At 47.4% G+C, this 23831-nt stretch overlaps 1 protein-coding gene across 1 annotated transcript; it reads right to left on the bottom strand.

Moving 5' to 3' along the window:
* Positions 1–4100: 4100 nt before the first annotated feature.
* Positions 4101–21506, bottom strand: cd151l (CD151 antigen, like). The gene is made up of 7 exons (XM_072464784.1): positions 21387–21506; positions 17108–17299; positions 10426–10500; positions 9094–9198; positions 5965–6123; positions 4419–4505; positions 4101–4220 (listed from the first exon to the last, which is right to left on the bottom strand). Exons 1-7 carry the CDS (start codon positions 21468–21470, stop codon positions 4161–4163), a joined length of 762 nt encoding a protein of 253 aa, XP_072320885.1. The 5' UTR covers positions 21471–21506; the 3' UTR covers positions 4101–4160.
* Between the last annotated feature and the right edge of the window lie 2325 nt (positions 21507–23831).

Below are 23831 nucleotides of genomic sequence, written 5' to 3'. Positions count from 1 at the left end.
AGTAGGGTATTCAACTCGCACCTCCGGGAGAGCTTCTCCCATGTCCCGGGGACATTGAGTCTGAGTGGACCATGTTCTCCGCCTCCATTGTTGATGGGGCTGCTCAGAGTTGTGGTCGCAAGGTCTCCGGTGCCTGTCGTGGCGGCCCCCAAACCCGGTTAGGGCCCCAAAGAAATTCTGGCAAACCGTCCGGCGTCTCAGGAGGGGAAAGCAGTGCCTCACCAACACCGTTTACGGTGCGGGTGGAGGCCTGCTGACCTCGACTGGGGATGTCATCGGACGGTGAAAGGAATACTTTGAGGATCTCCTTAATCCCTCAGTCACGTCTTCCGAAGAGGAAGTAGAGACCGGGGACTCAGAGGCTGGCTCACCCATCACCCAAGCTGAAGTCACTGAGGTTGTTGGCAAACTCCTCAGTGGCTCCGGGGGTGGATGAGATCAGACCTAAAGTATCTGGATGTTGTAGGACTGTCTTGGCTGACACGTCTCTGCAACATCGCGTGGCTGTCGGGGACCGTGCCTCTGGACTGGTAGACAGGGGTGGTGGTCCCTCTGTTCAAGATGGGGGACCGGAAGGTGTGTTCCAACTACAGAGGGATCACACTCCTCAGCCTCCCATAAGGTCTATTCCATGTACTGGAGAGGAGAATATGACCGATAGTCGAACCTCGGATTCAGGAGGAGCAGAGTGGTTTTGGTCCCGGTCGTGGAACACTGGACCAGCTCTATACCCTCCATCGGGTGCTCCAGGGTTCATGGGAGTTTGCCCAACCAGTCCACATGTGCTTTGTGGATCTGGAGAAGGCTTTTGACCGTGTCCCTCGGGGTGTCCTTTGGGGGGTGCTCCGGGAGTACGGGGTCCGGGGCCCTTTGCTCAGGGCTGTCCGGTCCCTGTATGACCGGAGCAGGAGCTGTGTTAATTACCGGCAGTAAGTCAGACCTGTTGCCAGTGCATGTCGGACTCCTCAGGGCTGCCCTTTGTCACCGGTTCTGTTCATAGTTTTATGGACAGAATTTCTAGGCACAGTCAGGGGTCGGAGGGTGTCCGGTTTGGGGACCACAGGATCTCATCTCTGCTGTTTGCAGACGATGTTGTCCTGATGGCTCCATCAAACCCGGACCTGCAGCTGCACTGGGACGGTTTGCAGCAGAGTGTGAAGCGGCTGGGATGAGAATCAGCTCCGAATCCGAGGCCATGGTTCTCGACCGGAAAAAGGTGGTTTGCCCTCTTCAGGAGGGTGGGGGGTCCTTGCCCCAAGTGGAGGAGTTCAAGTATCTCGGCGTGAGATCGACAGGCGGATCGATGCAGCGGCTGCAGTGATGCAGTCGCTGCATCGGACCGTTGTGGTAAAGAGGGAGCTGAGCCGAGAGGCAAAGCTCTCAATTTACCGGTCACTCTACGTTCCTGACCTCACCTATGGTCATGAGCTTTAATGACCGAAAGGACAAGATCGCGGATACAAGCGGTCGAAATGAGTTTCCTCCGCGAATACGGAATATGCAAATGAGTCAATAACAGATGGAAATGCTAGACATGATTGTTCTAGATCTGTCTAGTTGTGTGTTGGAGTTAATTCTAAGATGATATTATCAGCCTGTGAAGTGCATTATACAAACGGAACCAGAAGCTGTGAGGAGATGGGCCTGTGTGTCTGTGTCGCCTCCAGGCTTCACTCAGGGGTCACTCAGGGGTCACACGGCAGCTCAGTCCACACGGTGGCCAGAGCAGGGCTGCTCTGGAGCTCTCCTTGGCTCTGAGGCGATCCTTAGGAAAAGGGCCGTTGCACTGATTCACAGATGAGGCTGGTCTGGAAAGACTGTCCTGGACTATAAAAGTTGCAAAAAGGTCCTTTGCTTGAGTTTGCATGATGCAGTCTCAATCACGTTTAAAAAAGGGGCACAGAATTCTAAGTTCTTGGAGAGAACGTTAGCTTCTGGCTCTGGAATGTCTTTGTCACATAGCTTAGCTTAGCTTAGCATTGCTAGGCCAGAGATGAGCCGTCATCTCCTGAGATCCGGTCTCATGGATCTTCTCAGATGGAGCTCTCGATGGAAACTGGGATGGAACCGTCCTTTGTCCCTCTCTTGACTTTTCCTTTGTGGGGTTTTTTGGCGCCGTGGCTCAGCCAATCAGACGCCGAGTCTGGAGGAATGCAGCCTTTTGTTTGGCTTTAACCTTAGGCCACATAATTACAAAGGTAAAATTATCCACAAGACAAGTTATAAAACAGTTAAATGAACATACAGAACACAATAACATTATGAACAGTAAATTCACTTATGGACAAAGTCTGTGACCAGATGAGTTTTACTAAAACTAAAGTCTTTTTAGCGTTTTAGCTTTTTTCTAAGAGAGAAAATGAGTTTATTTTAATCCAAAAGAAGTCATTCAAGTGTCTCTGCTTTAAATCTCCTTAGTGATGGCACCATAGCCCACATCCCTGTCACCATAGCGACATGAAGTGGTCATCTGCATATCCTAGTACACCTGTACATTTAGTATACAATTGCACAGAGCCAAAGAAGTTTTGTGGAATGTTTAATAAAATCAGGACCTACAAATACAAATACAGTGGATTCAGATGTAGTGGTAATTTTGAGGCACAGAAAAAAAAGACATTGTCGACAGTATTTGCAGCTGAATAAAACATGTATAAAAAGTCATAGAAAAGCAAACCAAATCTTCATGTATCAAAACAATATAAAACGTCAGTAGCTAAGGCGTGTGGACACAGTAGTACTTATGGAGGCGTGTGGACACAGTAGTACTTATGGAGGCGTGTGGACACAGTAGTACTTATGGAGGCGTGTGGACACAGTAGTACTTATGGAGGCGTGTGGACACAGTAGTACTTATGGAGGCGTGTGGACACAGTAGTACTTATGGAGGCGTGTGGACACAGTAGTACTTATGGAGGCGTGTGGACACAGTAGTACTTATGGAGGCGTGTGGACACAGTAGTACTTATGGAGGCGTGTGGACACAGTAGTACTTATGGAGGCGTGTGGACACAGTAGTACTTATGGAGGCGTGTGGACACAGTAGTACTTATGGAGGCGTGTGGACACAGTAGTACTTATGGAGGCGTGTGGACACAGTAGTACTTATGGAGGCGTGTGGACACAGTAGTACTTATGGAGGCGTGTGGACACAGTAGTACTTATGGAGGCGTGTGGACACAGTAGTACTTATGGAGGCGTGTGGACACAGTAGTACTTATGGAGGCGTGTGGACACAGTAGTACTTATGGAGGCGTGTGGACACAGTAGTACTTATGGAGGCGTGTGGACACAGTAGTACTTATGGAGGCGTGTGGACACAGTAGTACTTATGGAGGCGTGTGGACACAGTAGTACTTATGGAGGCGTGTGGACACAGTAGTACTTATGGAGGCGTGTGGACACAGTAACAGAATCCTTTTAAACTGATTAGACATTATTACAATTACAGTATTTTGTGTGGAACGCTCAGTTGACCAGAGGTCACTTCTGATGGAGGGTTTGGCACCTGCTTGTCCAGGAAGATGTTATTTCTTTGGAACGTTCCACACTATCACATTATCTGACACGTGTCAGATCTGTGGAGAGGCAAACCCATTCCCAGCCTCTTTTTCCAAGTTCCCCTTATTTTAGCAATAAAAACAACTGGACTTGGACATTTTGTTTAATGCCATACTGTGGAACATTCCACACAGATCACTAGAGTGGGAGTAGGGGCGTGGTCAGGCGTGGCACACTGAGCACCTGGATGACTTTCTATTGTTGTCCCCAATGTTAAATGAATGCATCGAAATAGAAACTGATGAAAACATTTACCAAAAATATAATCAATCGAGTCACAAAAACAAAAATATATTATTCCCAATTTTGATTCTCAGATGATTTCAAATGAAAACTACAGTTTAATAAATCATACATATTACTCACTACAGTGAACAAAGTGACAGTCTCGCTCTTCTAACTCAACTGATGCACAGGCTCCAGCTGAACCTGCTCAGACTGATGCACAGGCTCCAGCTGAACCTGCTCAGACTGATGCACAGGCTCCAGCTGAACCTGCTCAGACTGATGCACAGGCTCCAGCTGAACCTGCTCAGACTGATGCACAGGCTCCAGCTGAACCTGCTCAGACTGATGCACAGGCTCCAGCTGTGACAGTGTTAGTACGGCTCCACCTTCAGGCTCTTGTACAGGCAGCATGTGAACACCATCCCGATCACCTGCACACAAACATGTGAGCTCAGAGCAGCAAGAGCAAAACACCACTAAAGGCCTCAGACACATGTGAGCGTCCTGCAGGGGGCGCTGCAGACACATGTGAGCGTCCTGCAGGGGGCGCTGCAGACACATGTGAGCGTCCTGCAGGGGGCGCTGCAGACACATGTGAGCGTCCTGCAGGGGGCGCTGTGCTTGCTCACCTGAACACATGCGATGCCAATGCCCACAGCTCCTATGATCTTCAGATGCTCCAGGATGAACTGCTCCAGTTTACTGATGCATCCGCCCTTTAAAGACACAAAACTTGACTCAGTTACTGTGATAAAATGTGAATATATGATTATATTTCTGTGATGTATTTTATCTGCATAATAGTGATATATTATCTGCATCATTAGTCTGAGAGAAAAACAGCATATGACACTGTATTTGTGAAGGTGTCGTAAAGATGGGCAGGGGAATGTTTGCCCCAGGGAGGGGGTTTAACAGCCCGGGGGAGTTAGAAAAACATTCACCAGGCTTTATCTCTACGGGAAAATACCAACTGTTGTAAAAGACAAGTGCCTTGATGTGAAGCTGACCAATGAGAAATGTGACCCGCCTATTCCATAATATCTAATAAAACCAACCTGCATGAGAAAAAACGGTGTGAGATGCAGGAGGATCACGCAGGCTGCGTACAACAGCCTGCGTGATCAGTCCCGGCGTTTTCTCCCATGCAGCTGCACAAACGTCTGATATTTCTGTGTCGTTTCATATTCTAAGTTGAATTGTGTTCTCTGTGTGTTAAGGAAAAGCATCGGTGCATTGTCTCATTCCATGACATTTACATGTCAGAAAAAGTAAAGATGATCAACAGTGTGTGTGTGTGTGTGTGTGTGTGTCATGTGTGTGTGTGTGTCATGTATGTGTGTGTGTCGTGTGTGTGTGTCATGTGTGTGTGTCATGTGTGTGTCGTGTATGTGTCATGTGTGTGTGTGTGTGTGTGTGTGTCATGTGTGTGTGTGTGTGTCATGTGTGTGTGTGTGTGTCGTGTATGTGTCATGTGTGTGTGTGTGTGTGTCATGTGTGTGTGTGTGTGTCGTGTATGTGTCATGTGTGTGTGTGTGTCATGTGTGTGTGTGTGTGTGTGTGTCATGTGTATGTGTCATGTGTGTGTGTGCATCGTGTGTGTGTGTGTGTGCGTCGTATGTGTGTGTCATGTTTGTGTGTGTGTTTCAGTGTGTGTGCGTGCGTGTTTGTGTGTCATGTTTGTGTGTGTGTGTGTGTGTGTCATGTGTGTGTGCGCGTCGTGTGTGTGTGTCATGTGTGTGTCATGTGTGTGTGCGCGTCGTGTGTGTGTGTCATGTGTGTGTCATGTTTGTATTGTTGTCAGATATAAATCTGGTGCAGAACAATGTTAAAAGAATGTGATGTATCGACTTCAGGTTTATTTATTGCTGCTTAGGTTTTAATGACATTATATATATGAAAGGATATACTGGGTATATACTGGGTATATACTGGGTATATACTGGGTATATACTGGGTATATACTGGGGATATACTGGGGATATACTGGGGATATACTGGCCTGTGCCTCAGCGAGGCCTGTTCCTGAGTAAATGTAACAGAAGATTATATTTCACATCTTTATAAACCACACTTTTGATCTAAAATGACCTGAAATAGAAACATGTCCAAATACTTCTGAGGAAACTGTGGATGAAGATGATGCAGATGCAGACTCAGACCCTGGGCCCTCACCTCCACCTTGTAGATGTTGGAGGGGTGGTCTCTCTCTCCGCACATGGGCGTGGGGCTCTTACAGCAGCTGTCCGGGACCAGCCGGCCCCGCCCGGCCTGGGAGCGGATCCACTCGCTGGACGCCCAGTCGCCAGAACTGTTGCTCCCGCAGCACTTGAACTGGAAAACACACAAAAAGTTCTGGTTCAGACCCAGTCCGGTCCCTCGCCCCACACACTCGCCCCACACACTCGCCCCACACACTCGCCCCACACACTCGCCCCACACTGGTCGTTACATATATGGAAACATCAGGAGGAGCACGACCATTATAATAATCTGATGTGAAACGCCGTTAAGTGACAAAATGTAGAGCCACCGCTCAGAACACCAGCATCACTGTCCAACACACAATGTTTTACAAACTAATGTCTTATTTGAAGTTATGCGACAGAAACGCAAATTAATTCATAATGTAACTGTTAAAAACAGTCTGGTGACAAGTTAATTAGCCCTTTATATATATTCTTTATCTACAAACAGAACACTTTGGACTGAAGAGAAATGTTGTTGTTTTGGGGACAAATTTATGTGAAATTAAGAATAAAATGTGTTTTTTTTAAGGCAGAAACTCAATTTCTTATTTGTTTATTACAATGAACTATAACGTTTATTTAAAAAAAACGATTTAATATGCTTTTAAATGGTTTATTATTATTATTAACCGATTCATCGATTAATCGAAGAAAAAAATCGATAGATTAATCGATTACTAAAAGAATCGATAGCTGCAGCCCTAGGTGTCTGTACTCTGTCCTGCACTGCATTTTTTAACAGGACTAAACAGTAGAAAGTACTTTTCCGTCATGTTTGAGACTTAGAGAGTATGACAAACTTAAATAAATGCACATGACTGGATACATTTCAGTTATTGATTCAGTCGCTTCCTTTGACCAAAAATCTGCACAGATCTTTATGAAGATATTGGGACCAGTATTGGTCGATATCGATATTTGACGGCAATAAAATATTTTTTTTAACAGACGAATGAAAAAAACTTTCATACAATCATGTCAGATAAACACATTCTGCATTTTATGATATCTTATTTGTTCAATTTGCTTGGCCCTTGTAATAAATGATCAAATCTAAATATCGGTATTGGCAAATATTGGCTACAGCAGCAAAACAAATATCTGATCATCTATCCTCACGATCATCTATCTTCACGATCATCTATCTTCACGATCATCTACCTTCACGATCATCTGTCCTCACGATCATCTGTCCTCACGATCATCTGTCCTCACGATCATCTATCTTCACGATCATCTGTCCTCACGATCATCTATCCTCACGATCATCTGTCCTCACGATCATCTACACTCACGATCATCTATCCTCACGATCATCTGTCCTCACGATCATCTACACTCACGATCATCTATCCTCACGATCATCTATCCTCACGATCATCTATCTTCACGATCACCTACCTTCACGATCATCTACCTTCACGATCATCTGTCCTCACGATCATCTGTCCTCACGATCATCTGTCCTCACGATCATCTATCCTCACGATCATCTGTCCTCACGATCATCTACACTCACGATCATCTATCCTCACGATCAACTGTCCTCACGATCATCTATCTTCACGATCATCTATCCTCACGATGATCCTCACGATCATCTATCCTCACGATCATCTATCCTCACGATCATCTACCCTCACGATCATCTACCCTCACGATCATCTACCCTCACGATCATCTACACTCACGATCATCTACCCTCACGATCATCTACCCTCACGATCATCTATCCTCACGATCATCTACCCTCACGATCATCTACACTCACGATCATCCGTCCTCACGATCATCTATCCTCACGATCATCTATCCTCACGATCATCTACCCTCACGATCATCTACACTCACGATCATCCGTCCTCACGATCATCTATCCTCACGATCATCTATCCTCACGATCATCTATCCTCACGATCATCTATCCTCACGATCATCTACACTCACGATCATCTGTCCTCACGATCATCTACCCTCACGATCATCTACACTCACGATCATCTACACTCACGATCATCTACACTCACGATCATCTGTCCTCACGATCATCTATCCTCACGATCATCTATCCTCACGATCAACTGTCCTCACGATCATCTATCCTCACGATGATCCTCACGATCATCTATCCTCACGATCATCTATCCTCACGATCATCTATCCTCACGATCATCTACCCTCACGATCATCTACCCTCACGATCATCTACCCTCACGATCATCTACACTCACGATCATCTACCCTCACGATCATCTACCCTCACGATCATCTACACTCACGATCATCTACCCTCACGATCATCTACCCTCACGATCATCTACCCTCACGATCATCTACCCTCACGATCATCTACACTCACGATCATCTACCCTCACGATCATCTACACTCACGATCATCTACCCTCACGATCATCTACCCTCACGATCATCTACCCTCACGATCATCTATCCTCACGATCATCTACCCTCACGATCATCTACACTCACGATCATCCGTCCTCACGATCATCTATCCTCACGATCATCTATCCTCACGATCATCTATCCTCACGATCATCTATCCTCACGATCATCTACACTCACGATCATCTGTCCTCACGATCATCTACCCTCACGATCATCTACACTCACGATCATCTACACTCACGATCATCTGTCCTCACGATCATCTATCCTCACGATCATCTATCCTCACGATCATCCAGCCTCACGATCATCTACCCTCACGATCATCTACCCTCACGATCATCTACCCTCACGATCATCTATCTTCACGATCATCTATCCTCACGATCATCTATCCTCACGATCATCTATCCTCACGATCATTTATCTTCACGATCATCTATCCTCACGATCATCTATCCTCACGATCATTTATCTTCACGATCATCTATCCTCACGATCATTTATCCTCACAAATCACAATCAACAATTGGCACTCTGATACATTAAGTACATTTCTTAACAGTTCCTTCAATCATTTAACTTTTGTTTGAGTCTTTTCTTTCTGCCCCTGTAAATGGAGGTGTAGCAGTGTACTCTGGTCACTCACCTCCTGCTGCAGCTTGTCCACTGCTCTGGTGATGTGCTCCTGATTGGTCCTCTCGTATTTCTGGATCATTGTGTCCCTCAGACTCTGCTTCAGCTCCTCATTCAGCTAAAGTCACACCATCAGAACAACACATTAAACAATATATCATATACTGTACTGTGAAGAAGTATTTGAACCCCCTGTGACTTTGCGAGGTGTGGAGGGTCTGCAATGTTCATCTTAGGAGCAGAAATCAAACTGTGATTTTTAATAACATAACATAAAAATGAATTATTTAAAAATACAATGTGATTTCCGGATTTGTTTTTAGATTCTGTCTCTCACAGTGGAAATGCACCTATGGTGAAAATGTCAGAGCCTCCATAATCACTGTATTGTATATATGCTGACCAGGTTCTATTATTTTAGACCAAACCCAATGTGACAACATTCTTAGAGGAAAACAAATACTCAGGTGAAATCAGATCGTTGCTGGTGTGATCCAGAATCTGAAGCTCCATAGTCTTATACTGAGAGTCATGTGGTGCCGGGGGTTCCTGTACAGGTCTTATACTGAGAGTAATGTGGTGCCGGGGGTTCCTGTACAGGTCTTATACTGAGAGTCATGTGGTGCCGGGGGTTCCTGTACAGGTCTCATACTGAGAGTAATGTGGTGCCGGGGGTTCCTGTACAGGTCTTATACTGAGAGTCATGTGGTGCCGGGGGTTCCTGTACAGGTCTTATACTGAGAGTAATGTGGTGCCGGGGGTTCCTGTACAGGTCTTATACTGAGAGTCATGTGGTGCCGGGGGTTCCTGTACAGGTCTTATACTGAGAGTCATGTGGTGCCGGGGGTTCCTTTAAAAGATACCGCCAGGAATTAAGATAACCGTGCGCGGGCATTTTAAGGTGCTGCTGCGCTTGCTCGGGGGTTCGGGTGTAGCGGGCGGCACGGGCGAGGAGCGCCGCTTCCGCGGGCGCCGTGATGTTGTTCGCTCGCGCCGCCTGCTGCACTCTGCCGTGCGGGCACCAGGGCGCCACGGACATTTTTAAAGTACTTTTTGCTTTTTGCCTTCGCCGTTGTCCCACCACCATCCTCAAACCTCAGCCCAGCGAGAACACTGCTTCTGGGGTCATCCATAAACAAAATTATATCAACTGACATTTTTTGATAGTACAAGTACAGCTACTGTGTCATTTATATTGATTTTGGCTCTTATTTACAGTAGGGTTGCTAGGTAACAGTTTAAATGTAATTATTACCATGACCCCATTTCTCAAGAATAGGTTTGAGTACATTTTTGAGCAAAAACATAATCCCATTCCCCCAACAGTAAACACAACGTGACTTGCCTGTTGGTAGTAGATGTAAGCCAGGACTCCAGCAAGAACCTCCAGCAGAAAGATGCACAGCAGCAGGACAAAGTACTGCAAAGAGAAGTCAGGCTGACATGAGCACTGGTCACACCTTTATTTATTCAACCCTTATTTCAAACTGGGGACAGAAGTTAATGCTAATCTATGGGTGAGAGTTTCAGTTTCTGGTGGTCTTAAGAGGCTTGTCCGAGTCTGGGCCTTCAGGAAGAGGCTGATTATAGTGATTTAAAAAAAAAAAAAAAAATCACATTTATATGTGGTGCTTTTCTACCTTCAAGGCACTCAAAGCACTAGATCAAGGGACCACTTACCCATTCACACGCCACTGTACGCAGATCAAAAGAAACACTCTACCACTGAGCTAGTGCCGCTGCTAAAGACACACAGCATAAGAAACCACTTCTGCGGTTACTATCGCCCCCTCATTATTTTCTTTCTCCCGTACAGTGGTAATACTACTCATGACGCAATTAAACAATTCATAATAACATTTCATCCAAGGTTGACAGATATTATCTGTGCCAGTTACACCGTAAATAATAGACTTAAGAGAAGTTCTGCAATTGTTCATCATTCTACCTTCTTTCCAGAAGCCATAAAACAACAACAGTGTTCAAACTGTGTCCCACTCTACAGTTGTGATCCTACGTTTTTAACTGATAACACTTCTATCGATTGTCGGTGTAATCCCTCATTCGTCCAGGCGTGTTCCATAGTAGAAAAAGCTTCAGTTGTTTCATCTGGACTCAGTTTGAAAAATAGACGTTTCGACTCTCATCCAAGAGTCATTGTCAATAAAAGAATTTAGGTCGAGAACTCCGATATTAATACTGTTCTGTGGTAAGACCCGCCCATTGGGAGGAGCCTTCCTGAAGTAGAAAGAGTTGTTTGTTTCAACAGAAACTCCCCCTTGTATCTACCGAGCCTATTCAGAATCTTAATGGGCTATTAGAAACCTCTTTGTCTTTGTGAGACCCTGGCTCAACCACCCTGAGTACCTGATTAGCATCTGAATGTCCTCTACCTTTCCAGGGGTTCAGTAACCCATTATAAATAACAGGAAGATTAAACCTTAGCCCTCCATTTCTGTTTAAAGAAGGTCTTTCTTTTTTAACAAAAATAGCTTCCTTGACTCCTCTTTCAAACCATCTTTTCTCCTGCTTAAAACCTTCACATCACCGTCTTCAAACGAGTGATTAGAGGCTTCAAGATGGAGATGCACGGCGCTCTGTGGTCCTGAACTTGTATTTCTTCTGTGCTGATAAAGCCTCTTGTGTAGAGGCTGTTTCGTCTCACCTATGTAACGTTCTTTATAACTTCCTTCACTGCATTGGAACGAATAAACTACATTGCTCTGTTTTTGAGTCGGCAACTTGTCCTTAGGGTGAACCAGTTTTTGTCTTAAAGTGTTTCCTGGTTTAAAATAAACAGGGACTTCGTGTTGTCTAAAAATTCTCTGCAGTTTTTCCGAGAGGCCAGACACATAAGGGATAGAGACACCCTTCCTTCTCTGTTCAGTTTCCCTTTTGTCCTGCTTCTTGGTTCTCTTCACTCTGTTGAGAGCCCAAGCGGGGTAACCACAGGCTGAGAGGGCATTTCGGACATGTTTTTCCTCTTTCTTCTTGCCCTCTGAGCTGGTGGGCACACCTTGAGCTCTGTGTTGTAAGGTTCTGATCACCCCCAGCTTGTGCTGTAGTGGGTGGTTGGAACCAAAGAGCAGATACTGGTCCGTGTGTGTAGGTTTCCTATATACTTCTATTTGGAGTTTCCCGTCTTCTCCTCTGATCGTGGAACAATCAAGAAAGGCCAAGCGATTCTCCTTAGCGTCTTCTCTTGTAAACCTGATATGTGGGTCCACAGCATTGATGTGATCAGAGAAGGTTTCCAGCTCTTGTTTCTTGATTGTTACAAAAGTATCATCGACATAGCGGAGCCACAGTTTTGGGGCTATGCCTGAGAATGAGGACAGTGCCTTCTTCTCAAAGTGCTCCATGTACAGGTTGGCCACTATGGGAGAGACGGGCGAGCCCATGGCACAGCCATGAATCTGTCTGTAAAATTGTCCCCGGAATTGAAAGTAAGTGGTGTTCAAACTGTTGGACATCTGTCTGAACACCACTTACTTTCAATTCCGGGGACAATTTTAACAATTAAGAAACAAGAGCTGGAAACCTTCTCTGATCACATCAATGCTGTGGACCCACATATCAGGTTTACAAGAGAAGACGCTAAGGAGAATCGCTTGGCCTTTCTTGATTGTTCCACGATCAGAGGAGAAGACGGGAAACTCCAAATAGAAGTATACAGGAAACCTACACACACGGACCAGTATCTGCTCTTTGGTTCCAACCACCCACTACAGCACAAGCTGGGTGTGATCAGAACCTTACAACACAGAGCTCAAGGTGTGCCCACCAGCTCAGAGGGCAAGAAGAAAGAGGAAAAACATGTCCGAAATGCCCTCTCAGCCTGTGGTTACCCCGCTTGGGCCGTCAACAGAGTGAAGAGAACCAAGAAGCAGGACAAAAGGGAAACTGAACAGAGAAGGAAGGGTGTTTCTATCCCTTATGTGTCTGGCCTCTCGGAAAAACTGCAGAGAATTTTTAGACAACACGAAGTCCCTGTTTATTTTAAACCAGGAAACACTAAGACAAAAACTGGTTCACCCAAAGGACAAGTTGCCGACTCAAAAACAGAGCAATGTAGTTTATTCGATCCAATGCAGTGAGGAAAGTTGTAAAGAACGTTACATAGGTGAGACAAAACAGCCTCTACACAAGAGGCTTTATCAGCACAGAAGAAATACAAGTTCAGGACCTCAGAGTGCCGTGCATCTCCATCTTGAAGCCTCTAATCACTCGTTTGAAGACGGTGAGGTGAAGGTTTTAAGCAGGAGAAAAGATGGTTTGAAAGAGGAGTCAAGGAAGCTATTTTTGTTAAAAAAGAAAGACCTTCTTTAAACAGAAATGGAGGGCTAAGGTTTAATCTTCCTGTTATTTATAATGGGATTCTGAACCCCTGGAAAGGTAGAGGACATTCAGATGCTCATCAGGTACTCAGGGTGGTTGAGCCAGGGTCTCACAAAGACAAAGAGGTTTCTAATAGCCCATTAAGATTCTGAATAGGCTCGGTAGATACAAGGGGGGAGTTTCTGTTGAAACAAACAACTCTTTCTACTTCAGGAAGGCTCCTCCCAATGGGCGGGTCTTACCACAGAACAGTATTAATATCGGAGTTCTCGATCTAAATTCTTTTATTGACAATGACTCTTGGATGAGAGTCGAAACGTCTATTTTTCAAACAGTCCAGATGACTACAACTGAAGTTTTTTCTACTTCTATCGATTAGAATGTATATGATTACTATTCACACATTCTAATTAAACAAGTCTGAAAGTCTAAAGAAAACCCATCTACCCCTTCAGTTGTGACACAGTGGTTTGGTCTTTTGCGTGGTGACGTCATGGCTGACGTCATGGGCGAAGTCATGGGCGAAGTCATGGGCGACGTCATGGGTGACGTCATGGGTGACGTCATGGGCGAACTCATGGCTGACGCCATAGGCGACGTCATGGGCGACGTCATGGGCGAACTCATGGCTGACGCCATAGGCGACGTCATGGGCGACGTCATGGGCGACGTCATGGGTGACATCATGGGCGACGTGCACTTCCGCCTCACGTGCTGCTGGAGGCGCTGTATGCTTGTTTACATTTATTCAGCAGCTGCATTTAGCCCAGTACAGCCGAGCTACTCGTAAGTATCAGGACTTCAGTTTTACTCATACACTTCTCCATGACTCTGTATAATAAACAAGTTTGTATCGTGATTACAGTAATATCAAAACATGCAAAATGACGAGCAGATATAAGGGCCCATTTCATTTTGCCAAAACGCCTAGTAAGTTTCACGGTGAAGCAAATGTATTGCCATAAACCTTGAAGAGTTATTATAGCTTAATGTCGTAGGCACGGGATCTTGAAAAGGGAAGAGGAGACCCCCTATACCAAACAGAGTTTCACCCCTGTAACCACCCCTGCAGCATGATAATGCAAGGCCCCATGGGGGCCCCATGGAGGCTGTGCATTATCATGCTGTGCATTTCAGAGTGGCCTATTTTTGTGTTTTTTGTGTGTGTTTTTTTCTTGCTGGGACGGGTCCAAGGACAGAAGATGCTGGGACATTTACCCATTTGCTAAATTCCTGTGAACATTGTTCAATCTGCTTCCCTATTATTGATCAAAGTTTCATTTTAGCCCATCAGGCAACTGCTGTTGTGCTTTTGGGCATTACAGAAATAAATTTAATTGAACAGTAATTGCGCAGTAAGATGGCCCTGCAATGAGTTGGCCACTGTCAAGGGTGTACCCCGCCTAAGGCCCAAAGTCATTGGGATAGGCTCCAGTCACCCGCGACCCCTAACGGGAAAAAGCGGTAGAGAATGAATGAATGCTCAGAAAGAAAATAGTTGTGTTAATTCCTGTTTATTCCCATAAATTCATGATGATTCCATGAATGCTGTACAGAAGCATAAACACTTGGTTAAATGTCATCCCTTCTGACCGCCAGAGGCGGTGCCTTAAGCACTGAATGATCATCTTTAGGACAAAAAAGAAAAGTTGTGTGTTTCCGGTAACTTGAACGACCTGAATTTCAGAATTAAAAAAAAAACGACCTTAAACATTTTATTGCATATTTACAGGCGGTTTCGGTGTCAATTGTGTCCTGCCACCAGTTTCTGCGCTTTGCATTTCGAGGTCCTCACTACCACTTCCGTTCGGTCTGTCTCCGTCGCCGAGGGTTTTCACCAGATGCGTTGCTCTGGCTCCCCTTCAGGCTGGTGTATGCGCCCACTTACAACCAGGCTGCTCAAGACACCCAAACTGTCATCGATCACATCAGGCAGTTCGGTATGTGGGTCAATCTGGCAAAGTGCAACTTGGGTCTCTTCCCAGGAGACTTTTTTTTTTTTTAGGGATCACCCCGAATTCCGTTGTCATGACTGCTTGTCCCTCAACTCTGCAAGTCGACAGCATTGAGGACATGCTTCCCAGTTTTCGGGAAGGTCAGGTGTTGCCTTTGGTTCTTTACCTCTGTCTCTTGGGAAAGTTGACAGCAGCCTCCACTGTAGTGCCACTGGGGCCGCTTTCTCTTCGACCCATGCAACTCTGGGTGAACAGCTTGCACTTAAATCGGGCCGTTCTCGAGTCCCTGTCTCAGTGGCGCGACAGGTCCTGGATAGAGCAGGGTGTTCCGTTAGGTTCCCTTCCGTCTCGGAGGGAGATGGGGCACACCGATGAGTCCCTCACAGGATGTGACATAGCAAAGGCGCACGGCGCAAGGAACAGGGTCTCCACCAGTCAGCGGGGAGCACATACGTGTGCTAGAGCTGATGGCACTGCGCCTGGCGTTGGTTTATTTCCTTCCAGTTCTGCGTGGCAGACATGTCATGGTTCGCTTCGACAACACCGCGGTGGTTCATCACATCAACCAGTTGGGGGGCACCAGGTCAATGTGACTGATGGACTTGACTCGACAGCTCCTTGTGTGGGCAGCTCCCCACTTTCTCGGTTTGAGGGCGTCCTACATTCCCGTCCAGAGAATGTGGTGGCGGATTTTCTATCCCGTCAGTGTCCACTGCTCGGGGAGTAGAGACTTCAGAATCAGAATAAACTTCACCCGGATGCGGTAGACGACATTTGGGGAATGTTCAGCAGGGCATAGGTCGACCTCTTTGCATCCAGGGAGGCGAGTCACTGTCCCCTATGGTTTTTCCTGACGGACGGTGCTGGTCCTCTGGGCCAGGATGCACTGGCTCACGACTAACCAAGAACTCTACTTTATGCATTTCCACCACTCCTCCTGATTTTCCCGACTCTATAGAGGGTTCATCAAGGGGGACACAGCCTTCTCCTGGTGTCTCCGTTTTGGCCAGCCAGAGTTTGGTTTCCGCCGCTGCACAGGCTCTGCTGCGGCCTCCTGGACTTTTTACGTACGTTTGCCAGATTCTATCAAATCAATGTGGCAGTCCCCAATCCACTAGAGGGGATTCTGAGACTGCACACTTCCTCGTTGTAAGGTAGGCGTGTTATATCTCACATTTTGTATTGTCCTATGGGATCCCTCAGGACGTTCTTGATATTTGTCATCCAGTGCTTAAGGCCCCGCCTCTGGCGGTCAGAAGGGATGACATAGAACAAAAGTTACAGTAACTACGGTTCTATGAGTCCCGGATGACCGCCAGAGCGATCAGTCCTTTGGAATCCGCGTTGCTTGGGAGAGGAAAAGGGTCTAAGCTCTCTGTCACGTGACTATATAGCCTCACGTGGGTCACAGAGAGGTCACAGAGAGGTCACAGAGAGGTCACAGAGAGGTCACAGGTGACTTTGATGTCATTAGATTCTCGACCTGCGCATGGGCTAAAGATGATCATTCAGTGCTTAAGGTCATCCGTAGTTACATCTGAAACGTTCGATTTATGGAAACACACATTTGTGCCTTCACAATAACAGCTAAGAGAAAAATAGTCCAAACGTTGTCCTGGCCAGATGTAACCACTAGGGTTGGATGAGGAAAATGTTGCTTCTCAGCCTAAAAATAGTTTTTAACTTTTGGTTTATTTTCAGAACAATAAAATAGTCTGCAGTGTGGAGCCTTACCACCCGCAGCAGCCGCCTCTGCTCTTTGAAGGTGGCGCAACACCCCAGCACGCCTGTTACCATGACGATGGCTCCGGCCAGGATCAGGATGTAGGCCGAGGCAGCGTACGTGTTTGAGGGCAGCAGGCTGATGTAGTCACTCTTCTCCACCAGGGTCCACACGCCTACAGCCATCACCGCGCCGCCTGCCAACTGACCGCACACAACAGACGGCACACATGACACAACAGACGGCACACATGACACAACAGACGGCACTCATGACACAACAGACGGCACACATGACACAACAGACGGCACACATGACACGAAAGACGGCACACGACAGACGGCACACATGACACGACAGACGGCACACGACAGACGGCCCACATGACACGACAGACGGCACACGACAGACGGCACACATGACACGACAGACGGCACACAGGACACGACAGACGGCACACATGACACGACAGACGGCACACATGACACAACAGACGGCACACATGACACGACAGACGGCACACGACAGACGGCACACATGACACGACAGACGGCACACAGGACACGACAGACGGCACACAGGACACGACAGACGGCACACAGGACACGACAGACGGCACACAGGACACGACAGACGGCACACATGACACGACAGACGGCACACGACAGACGGCCCACATGACACGACAGACGGCACACGACAGACGGCACACATGACACAACAGACAGCACACATGACACGACAGACGGCACACAGGACACGACAGACGGCACACAGGACACGACAGACGGCACACAGGACACGACAGACGGCACACAGGACACGACAGACGGCACACAGGACACGACAGACGGCACACAGGACACGACAGACGGCACATATGACACGACAGACGGCACACATGACACGACAGACAGCACACAGGACACGACAGACGGCACACAGGACACGACAGACGGCACACAGGACACGACAGACGGCACACAGGACACGACAGACGGCACACATGACACGACAGACGGCACACATGACACAACAGACGGCACAAGACAGACGGCACACATGACACGACAGACGGCACACATGACACAACAGACGGCACAAGACAGACGGCACACATGACACGACAGACGGCACACACGTTTTGAGCATCCGAGCGTCCTGAATCCGTGATTGAATGTTTGAGGCGGCGCATTTTGGACATTTGCACATTGGCCGGGACGCACATCCAGAGCAGTTGCTGGTCACCTCTGAAGGATCTGGACCCAGACAGGCCATCGGGCCCATCACATCAAACACACCAAAGCCACTCTCATCCGCCATCGCCAAGAAAACAGCCACACCAGGATACACAACCCCGCCACTGAGCACGTGCGCTGGACACGAGTCTGCTGGTCAGTTTATTATTCAGACGTGTGTCCATCTGCCTGCAAATGCACAGACGTCGCACTGGGGCGTCCTGCACAAATATGAAACTCTGAACGCAGCATCCAAATGTGCGTTGGCCCAGTCTGCTACGTGAGCATCTGACGCAACTCAAACACAAACAGTTTCATAAAAAATGAAATGTAAATCATACCCAAATTACACTTTTTAATCCTGTGTGTGAGGGGCGTGGCTAAAGCTAGCGTTACAGGAACAGTTTTGCCTCATTTCTTTGACTTCTCTGCATGTGAGGGGCGTGGCTAAAGCCTCTCTACGCCGTGTTTGAACCTCTCTTTATGTCATGCTTTCACTTTGGATCATGTCAGACGCTTTATGACCTGGAAATATCAGATTGTGGCTCTTGACAAAGCGAGTGCCGTGCGGCCATGAACAGGAAACAGCTGATGCTAACGTGCTTTGCTAGCTTTGTAAAAACGGTGCTGTTCAACCTGCAGAGACTCAAATGAAGACGATGTGCGTTGGAAGATAAGACATGACACATGATGTAACTAATGATGAGCGACTAAACACGCCCTGTGAACAGCCTCAAAATACACCTCAAGATTATAATATACAATTGCATCATATTCGATCAATATGTCAAAAAATAATAAACTATTTTAGACTTTCAAAAATAAACTATAAATATTCTGAAATTGGAAGCTTTCAGTGACCATATTTCAAGCTTTATTTGGTTCAAAAAAAAAAAAAAAAGTAAAGTCTCAATGTCCAATAAAAACACATTTTATAAATATAAACAGCCGCTTAGTTGACTTCTAAAATAATGGTGAGTTGCAGCCCAAATGTGCGCTTCATTCGATACCTCATGTTGAAACTCTGCTCCAGCTTTATTTATATCATGATAGAACATGAAGCGATGTCTGGTCCTTCCTGCTTATAATGACCTTTTGCCTAGAATGTAACTAATAAAGGCAACATTAGTGACCTCTGGTGGATGCTAAATGTATAACAAACACACTGAAGAGACTCAATGTGACTTTATTTATAATATAATCAAATCTTAGAATCTTTCACACAGTTTTAGAAAGTTTAAAGCAGACTTCATGTCGTTCTGTGGAATATTACAGCGAAAGAAAAACACAGCAGTTCAATAAAAACAACCAACTTGAAAAAGCATGCTTCTATTTGAGTCCATTTTTAGGTGTAAAAGTTACATACTGGGGCTTTAAGTAGCATTAAAGGACATGTATTATTGGAAAATTCCCCATCATTAAAATATATCGACTTATCTTTCATAAATGAGAGATGAGAGATGTCCATTTTTCTTGTTAATTTTGGTGGTACAATAAGGTTTGAGCCGTAGAGGGTAAAAACTCCCACTAATCCTAATAAAAAGAGTGTTTTGCTCTTTAAACATGTTCAACATTTAGAGACGGTTTAAGATCAAGTAATCATTTAATGAGCTGGACAAATGGATGTGTGAATTAAACAGCTTGGTATGGATCAGGTGTGCGAGTGAATGATCGCTTCAGTCAGTCTGCCCCAGGGCAGCTGTGACTACAATAGAAGCATATCACTGACAAGTGGTATTATCACTATTATCATGATTCAAATGGGACAATAAAAATGTTTAAACAAATTCATTTTGTTCATGACAAACTCTCTTACTGTAATCCACACCCCATCTCCACCCACATTTTCATGGACACGCCTCAAAATAGTCAGTGAGAAGTGAACAATGTAGTTTGTTGTAATCCAATACAATTTGGTACACACATGTTGTAAAGGCTCTTTTGTCCCGTAGGCTTTAATAGACAGGACAGCCCAGTGTGACATGGGGATGAGGGAGAATGGCATGAGTGCAGCGCCACCTGGAGATAGCACCACCTGCTGGTCAATGTTACAACTGTTTTCTCTTATAGTACGTTCACATCGCTGCGTCCACATTCACGGCGGACGCCTTTATAGTTGAAGGCAGACGCCCTGGACACGCGTCCAAGGCTAAGGCTAAGGCGTCCAGTGTTGAGAAAGTGGCTTTGGTTTATTAACTTTACAAAGTCCAAACAGAGGTGATGGGCCCCGGGGCCCGTCTGGGTCCAGATACTTCAGAGGTGAGCAGAGTTTAGTCAATATCATCATTTGCTTCAAAAGCTGCGTCTTAAGTATTTTTTTTATCGATGCAGAGTTTGTTTTGGGTCTTCTTCCGGGTCGTGCGGAGCACGTCACCGCTGCGTCAGCTCTGATTGGCCGCTGCGTCAGCTCCGATTGGCCGCTGCGTCAGCTCCGATTGGCCGCTGCGTCAGCTCCGATTGGCCGCTGCGTCAGCTCCGATTGGCCGCTGCGTCAGCTCCGATTGGCCGCTGCGTCAGCTCCGATTGGCCGCTGCGTCAGCTCCGATTGGCCGCTGCGTCAGCTCCGATTGGCCGCTGCGTCAGCTCCGATTGGCCGCTGCGTCAGCTCCGATTGGCCGCTGCGTCAGCTCTGATTGGCTGCTGCGCCGCGTCTGACGCAAAAAAGTTCAGCTTTGTTCAACTTTTCTGCATCCGACGCTCTGGACGCACGTCCAAGGCGGTCAGGGCGCCTGGCGCTCAAACCACAGGAAGCGCTGGATGTAATAGACTTGTAATGACGCCGCGGTCTGAACGTTATGAACATATACTGTAAATATCCCTGTGCAGCAGCTAAACTAAACAAGTGAGTGTCTTCTAGTCGTGGTAGTAGGGGTTTTTCGACATGTTCTTGATAAGAATTTTGGGAATAAAGTAATTGTTGATAAATATGACTTTAGTTTTTATTCAGTGTCTGGACAAAATTGCAAATATTTCATATCTATAAATATGTTCTGTTCTGAAGGATGGTGCTATAAATACATCACTAAACATAATAAATAATAAAAAAGCTTACCCAGAAGAGAAAGTTGAAAGTGAACAGGAGATATTTGAGGCAGATGGTTCCACATGTTTCCTTCTTCTCTTCGTACACGCCCATTCTGCAAGACACAAATCACCTTTAACATCTGCACAAACACACTCACACTCACACGCAAACACTTGATCTCATCAGCTCTCTGAAGCTAAGCAAAGATGCGCGTGGTTAGAACTGGGATGAGAGACCGCTGGAACACCAGGTGCCACTGGGGGGCGCAAGTGCAGACTCACGTTGTGTGTGTCCATTAGCATCCTCTGTCCTGAGCTAATAATAAGAATAACCAAAGTCAAGAGTTTGCAGGGCGGGAAAACAGTCGTCCACTCAATCCTGCAGCACGGTCACTGATGGAGGAGATGACCGACATGGTCCTCATGAAAGCGGGTGGTCCGTGTGTGTGCGTGTACGTGTGTGGGCGTGTACATGTGTGGGCGTGTACGTGTGTGGGCGTGTGTGGGCGTGTGTGGGCGTGTGTGGGCGTGTACGTGTGTGGGCGTGTACGTGTGTGGGCGTGTACGTGTGTGGGCGTGTGTGGGCGTGTGTGGGCGTGTACGTGTGTGGGCGTGTACGTGTCCGTGTGTGTACGTGTGCGGGCGTGTACGTGTGTGGGCGTGTACGTGTGTGGCGTGTACGTGTGTGGGCGTGTACGTGTGTGGGCGTGTGTGGGCGTGTGTGGGCGTGTACGTGTGTGGGCGTGTGTGGGCGTGTGTGGGCGTGTACGTGTGTGGGCGTGTACGTGTGTGGGCGTGTGTGGGCGTGTACGTGTGTGGGCGTGTACGTGTGTGGGCGTGTACGTGTGCGTGTGTGTACGTGTGCGGGCGTGTACGTGTGTGGGCGTGTACGTGTGTGGCGTGTACGTGTGTGGCGTGTACGTGTGTGGGCGTGTACGTGTGTGGGCGTGTGTGGGCGTGTGTGGGCGTGTGTGGGCGTGTACGTGTGTGGGCGTGTGTGGGCGTGTGTGGGCGTGTGTGGGCGTGTACGTGTGTGGGCGTGTACGTGTGTGGGCGTGTGTGGGCGTGTGTGGGCGTGTACGTGTGTGGGCGTGTACGTGTGTGGGCGTGTGTGGGCGTGTGTGGGCGTGTGTGGGCGTGGGCGTGTGTGGGCGTGTGTGGGCGTGTACGTGTGTGGGCGTGTACGTGTGCGTGTGTGTACGTGTGCGGGCGTGTACGTGTGTGGGCGTGTACGTGTGTGGCGTGTACGTGTGTGGCGTGTACGTGTGTGGGCGTGTACGTGTGTGGGCGTGTGTGGGCGTGTGTGGGCGTGTACGTGTGTGGGCGTGTACGTGTGTGGGCGTGTACGTGTGTGGGCGTGTCTGGAGCAGGAGGCGGTATTACTATTTTAAACCATGTATTTCACATATAAAACTCCAACAGTGGAATGGACAGATGGATCCTCTGGACAGATGGATCCTCTGGACAGATGGATCCTCTGGACAGATGGATCCTCTGGACAGATGGATCCTCTGGACAGATGGATCCTCTGGACAGATGGATCCTCTGGACAGATGGATCCTCTGGACAGATGGATCCTCTGGACGACGCTGGAAGAACATTAGAAATGATTCATCTTCATGTGTTCTCCTTCTGTGATGGTTCAAATCCTTAGAATAATGTGTTTTTGATCTAATTAAACATTTGATTGGCATTGACAGATCGCTGGCCTAACGAGCAGTAGCTCCAGGACGCTCATGTCCCTCACAGGCCCCTGTACAAACGCTCGGCTCCTTTAGGAGTTTACAACAGCCTGGCTCAGGTCTGGACTGGTGTGGGGCCCTCCTCCTCCAGGGGCCCCTCCCTCATCTTCACACCCCTAAAGTACACTCCTGTTAATTCAATCCAAACAGAACACTCTGGATGAGCAGCTGTGTTTAACATGTTTAACACAGCTGAGTCAAGAGAGGCAAAGAGAGGGCCCGACAACAGGGGCCCGACAACAGGGGCCCTACAACAGGGGCCCTACAACAGGAGCTTTACAACAGGGGCCCTACAACAGGAGCCCTACAACAGGGGCCCTACAACAGGGGCCCTACAACAGGAGCCCTACAACAGGAGCCCTACAACAGGGGCCCTACAACAGGGGCCCTACAACAGGGGCCCTACAACAGGAGCTTTACAACAGGGGCCCTACAACAGGAGCCCTACAACAGGGGCCCTACAACAGGGGCCCTACAACAGGAGCCCTACAACAGGAGCCCTACAACAGGAGCCCTACAACAGGGGCCCTACAACAGGAGCCCTACAACAGGAGCCCTACAACAGGGGCCCTACAACAGGGGCCCTACAACAGGGGCCCTACAACAGGAGCTTTACAACAGGGGCCCTACAACAGGGGCCCTACAACAGGAGCCCTACAACAGGAGCCCTACAACAGGAGCCCTACAACAGGAGCCCTACAACAGGGGCCCTACAACAGGAGCCCTACAAC

Source organism: Eucyclogobius newberryi, unplaced genomic scaffold, assembly GCF_026437365.1.
Source record: "Eucyclogobius newberryi isolate DKJ021-1_F unplaced genomic scaffold, fEucNew1.0.hap1 SCAF_5, whole genome shotgun sequence".
Taxonomy (NCBI): Eukaryota; Metazoa; Chordata; class Actinopteri; order Gobiiformes; family Gobiidae; genus Eucyclogobius; species Eucyclogobius newberryi.
The sequence above is the reverse complement of the archived record's forward strand: the minus strand, read 5'-3'. Positions and strand labels throughout refer to the sequence as shown.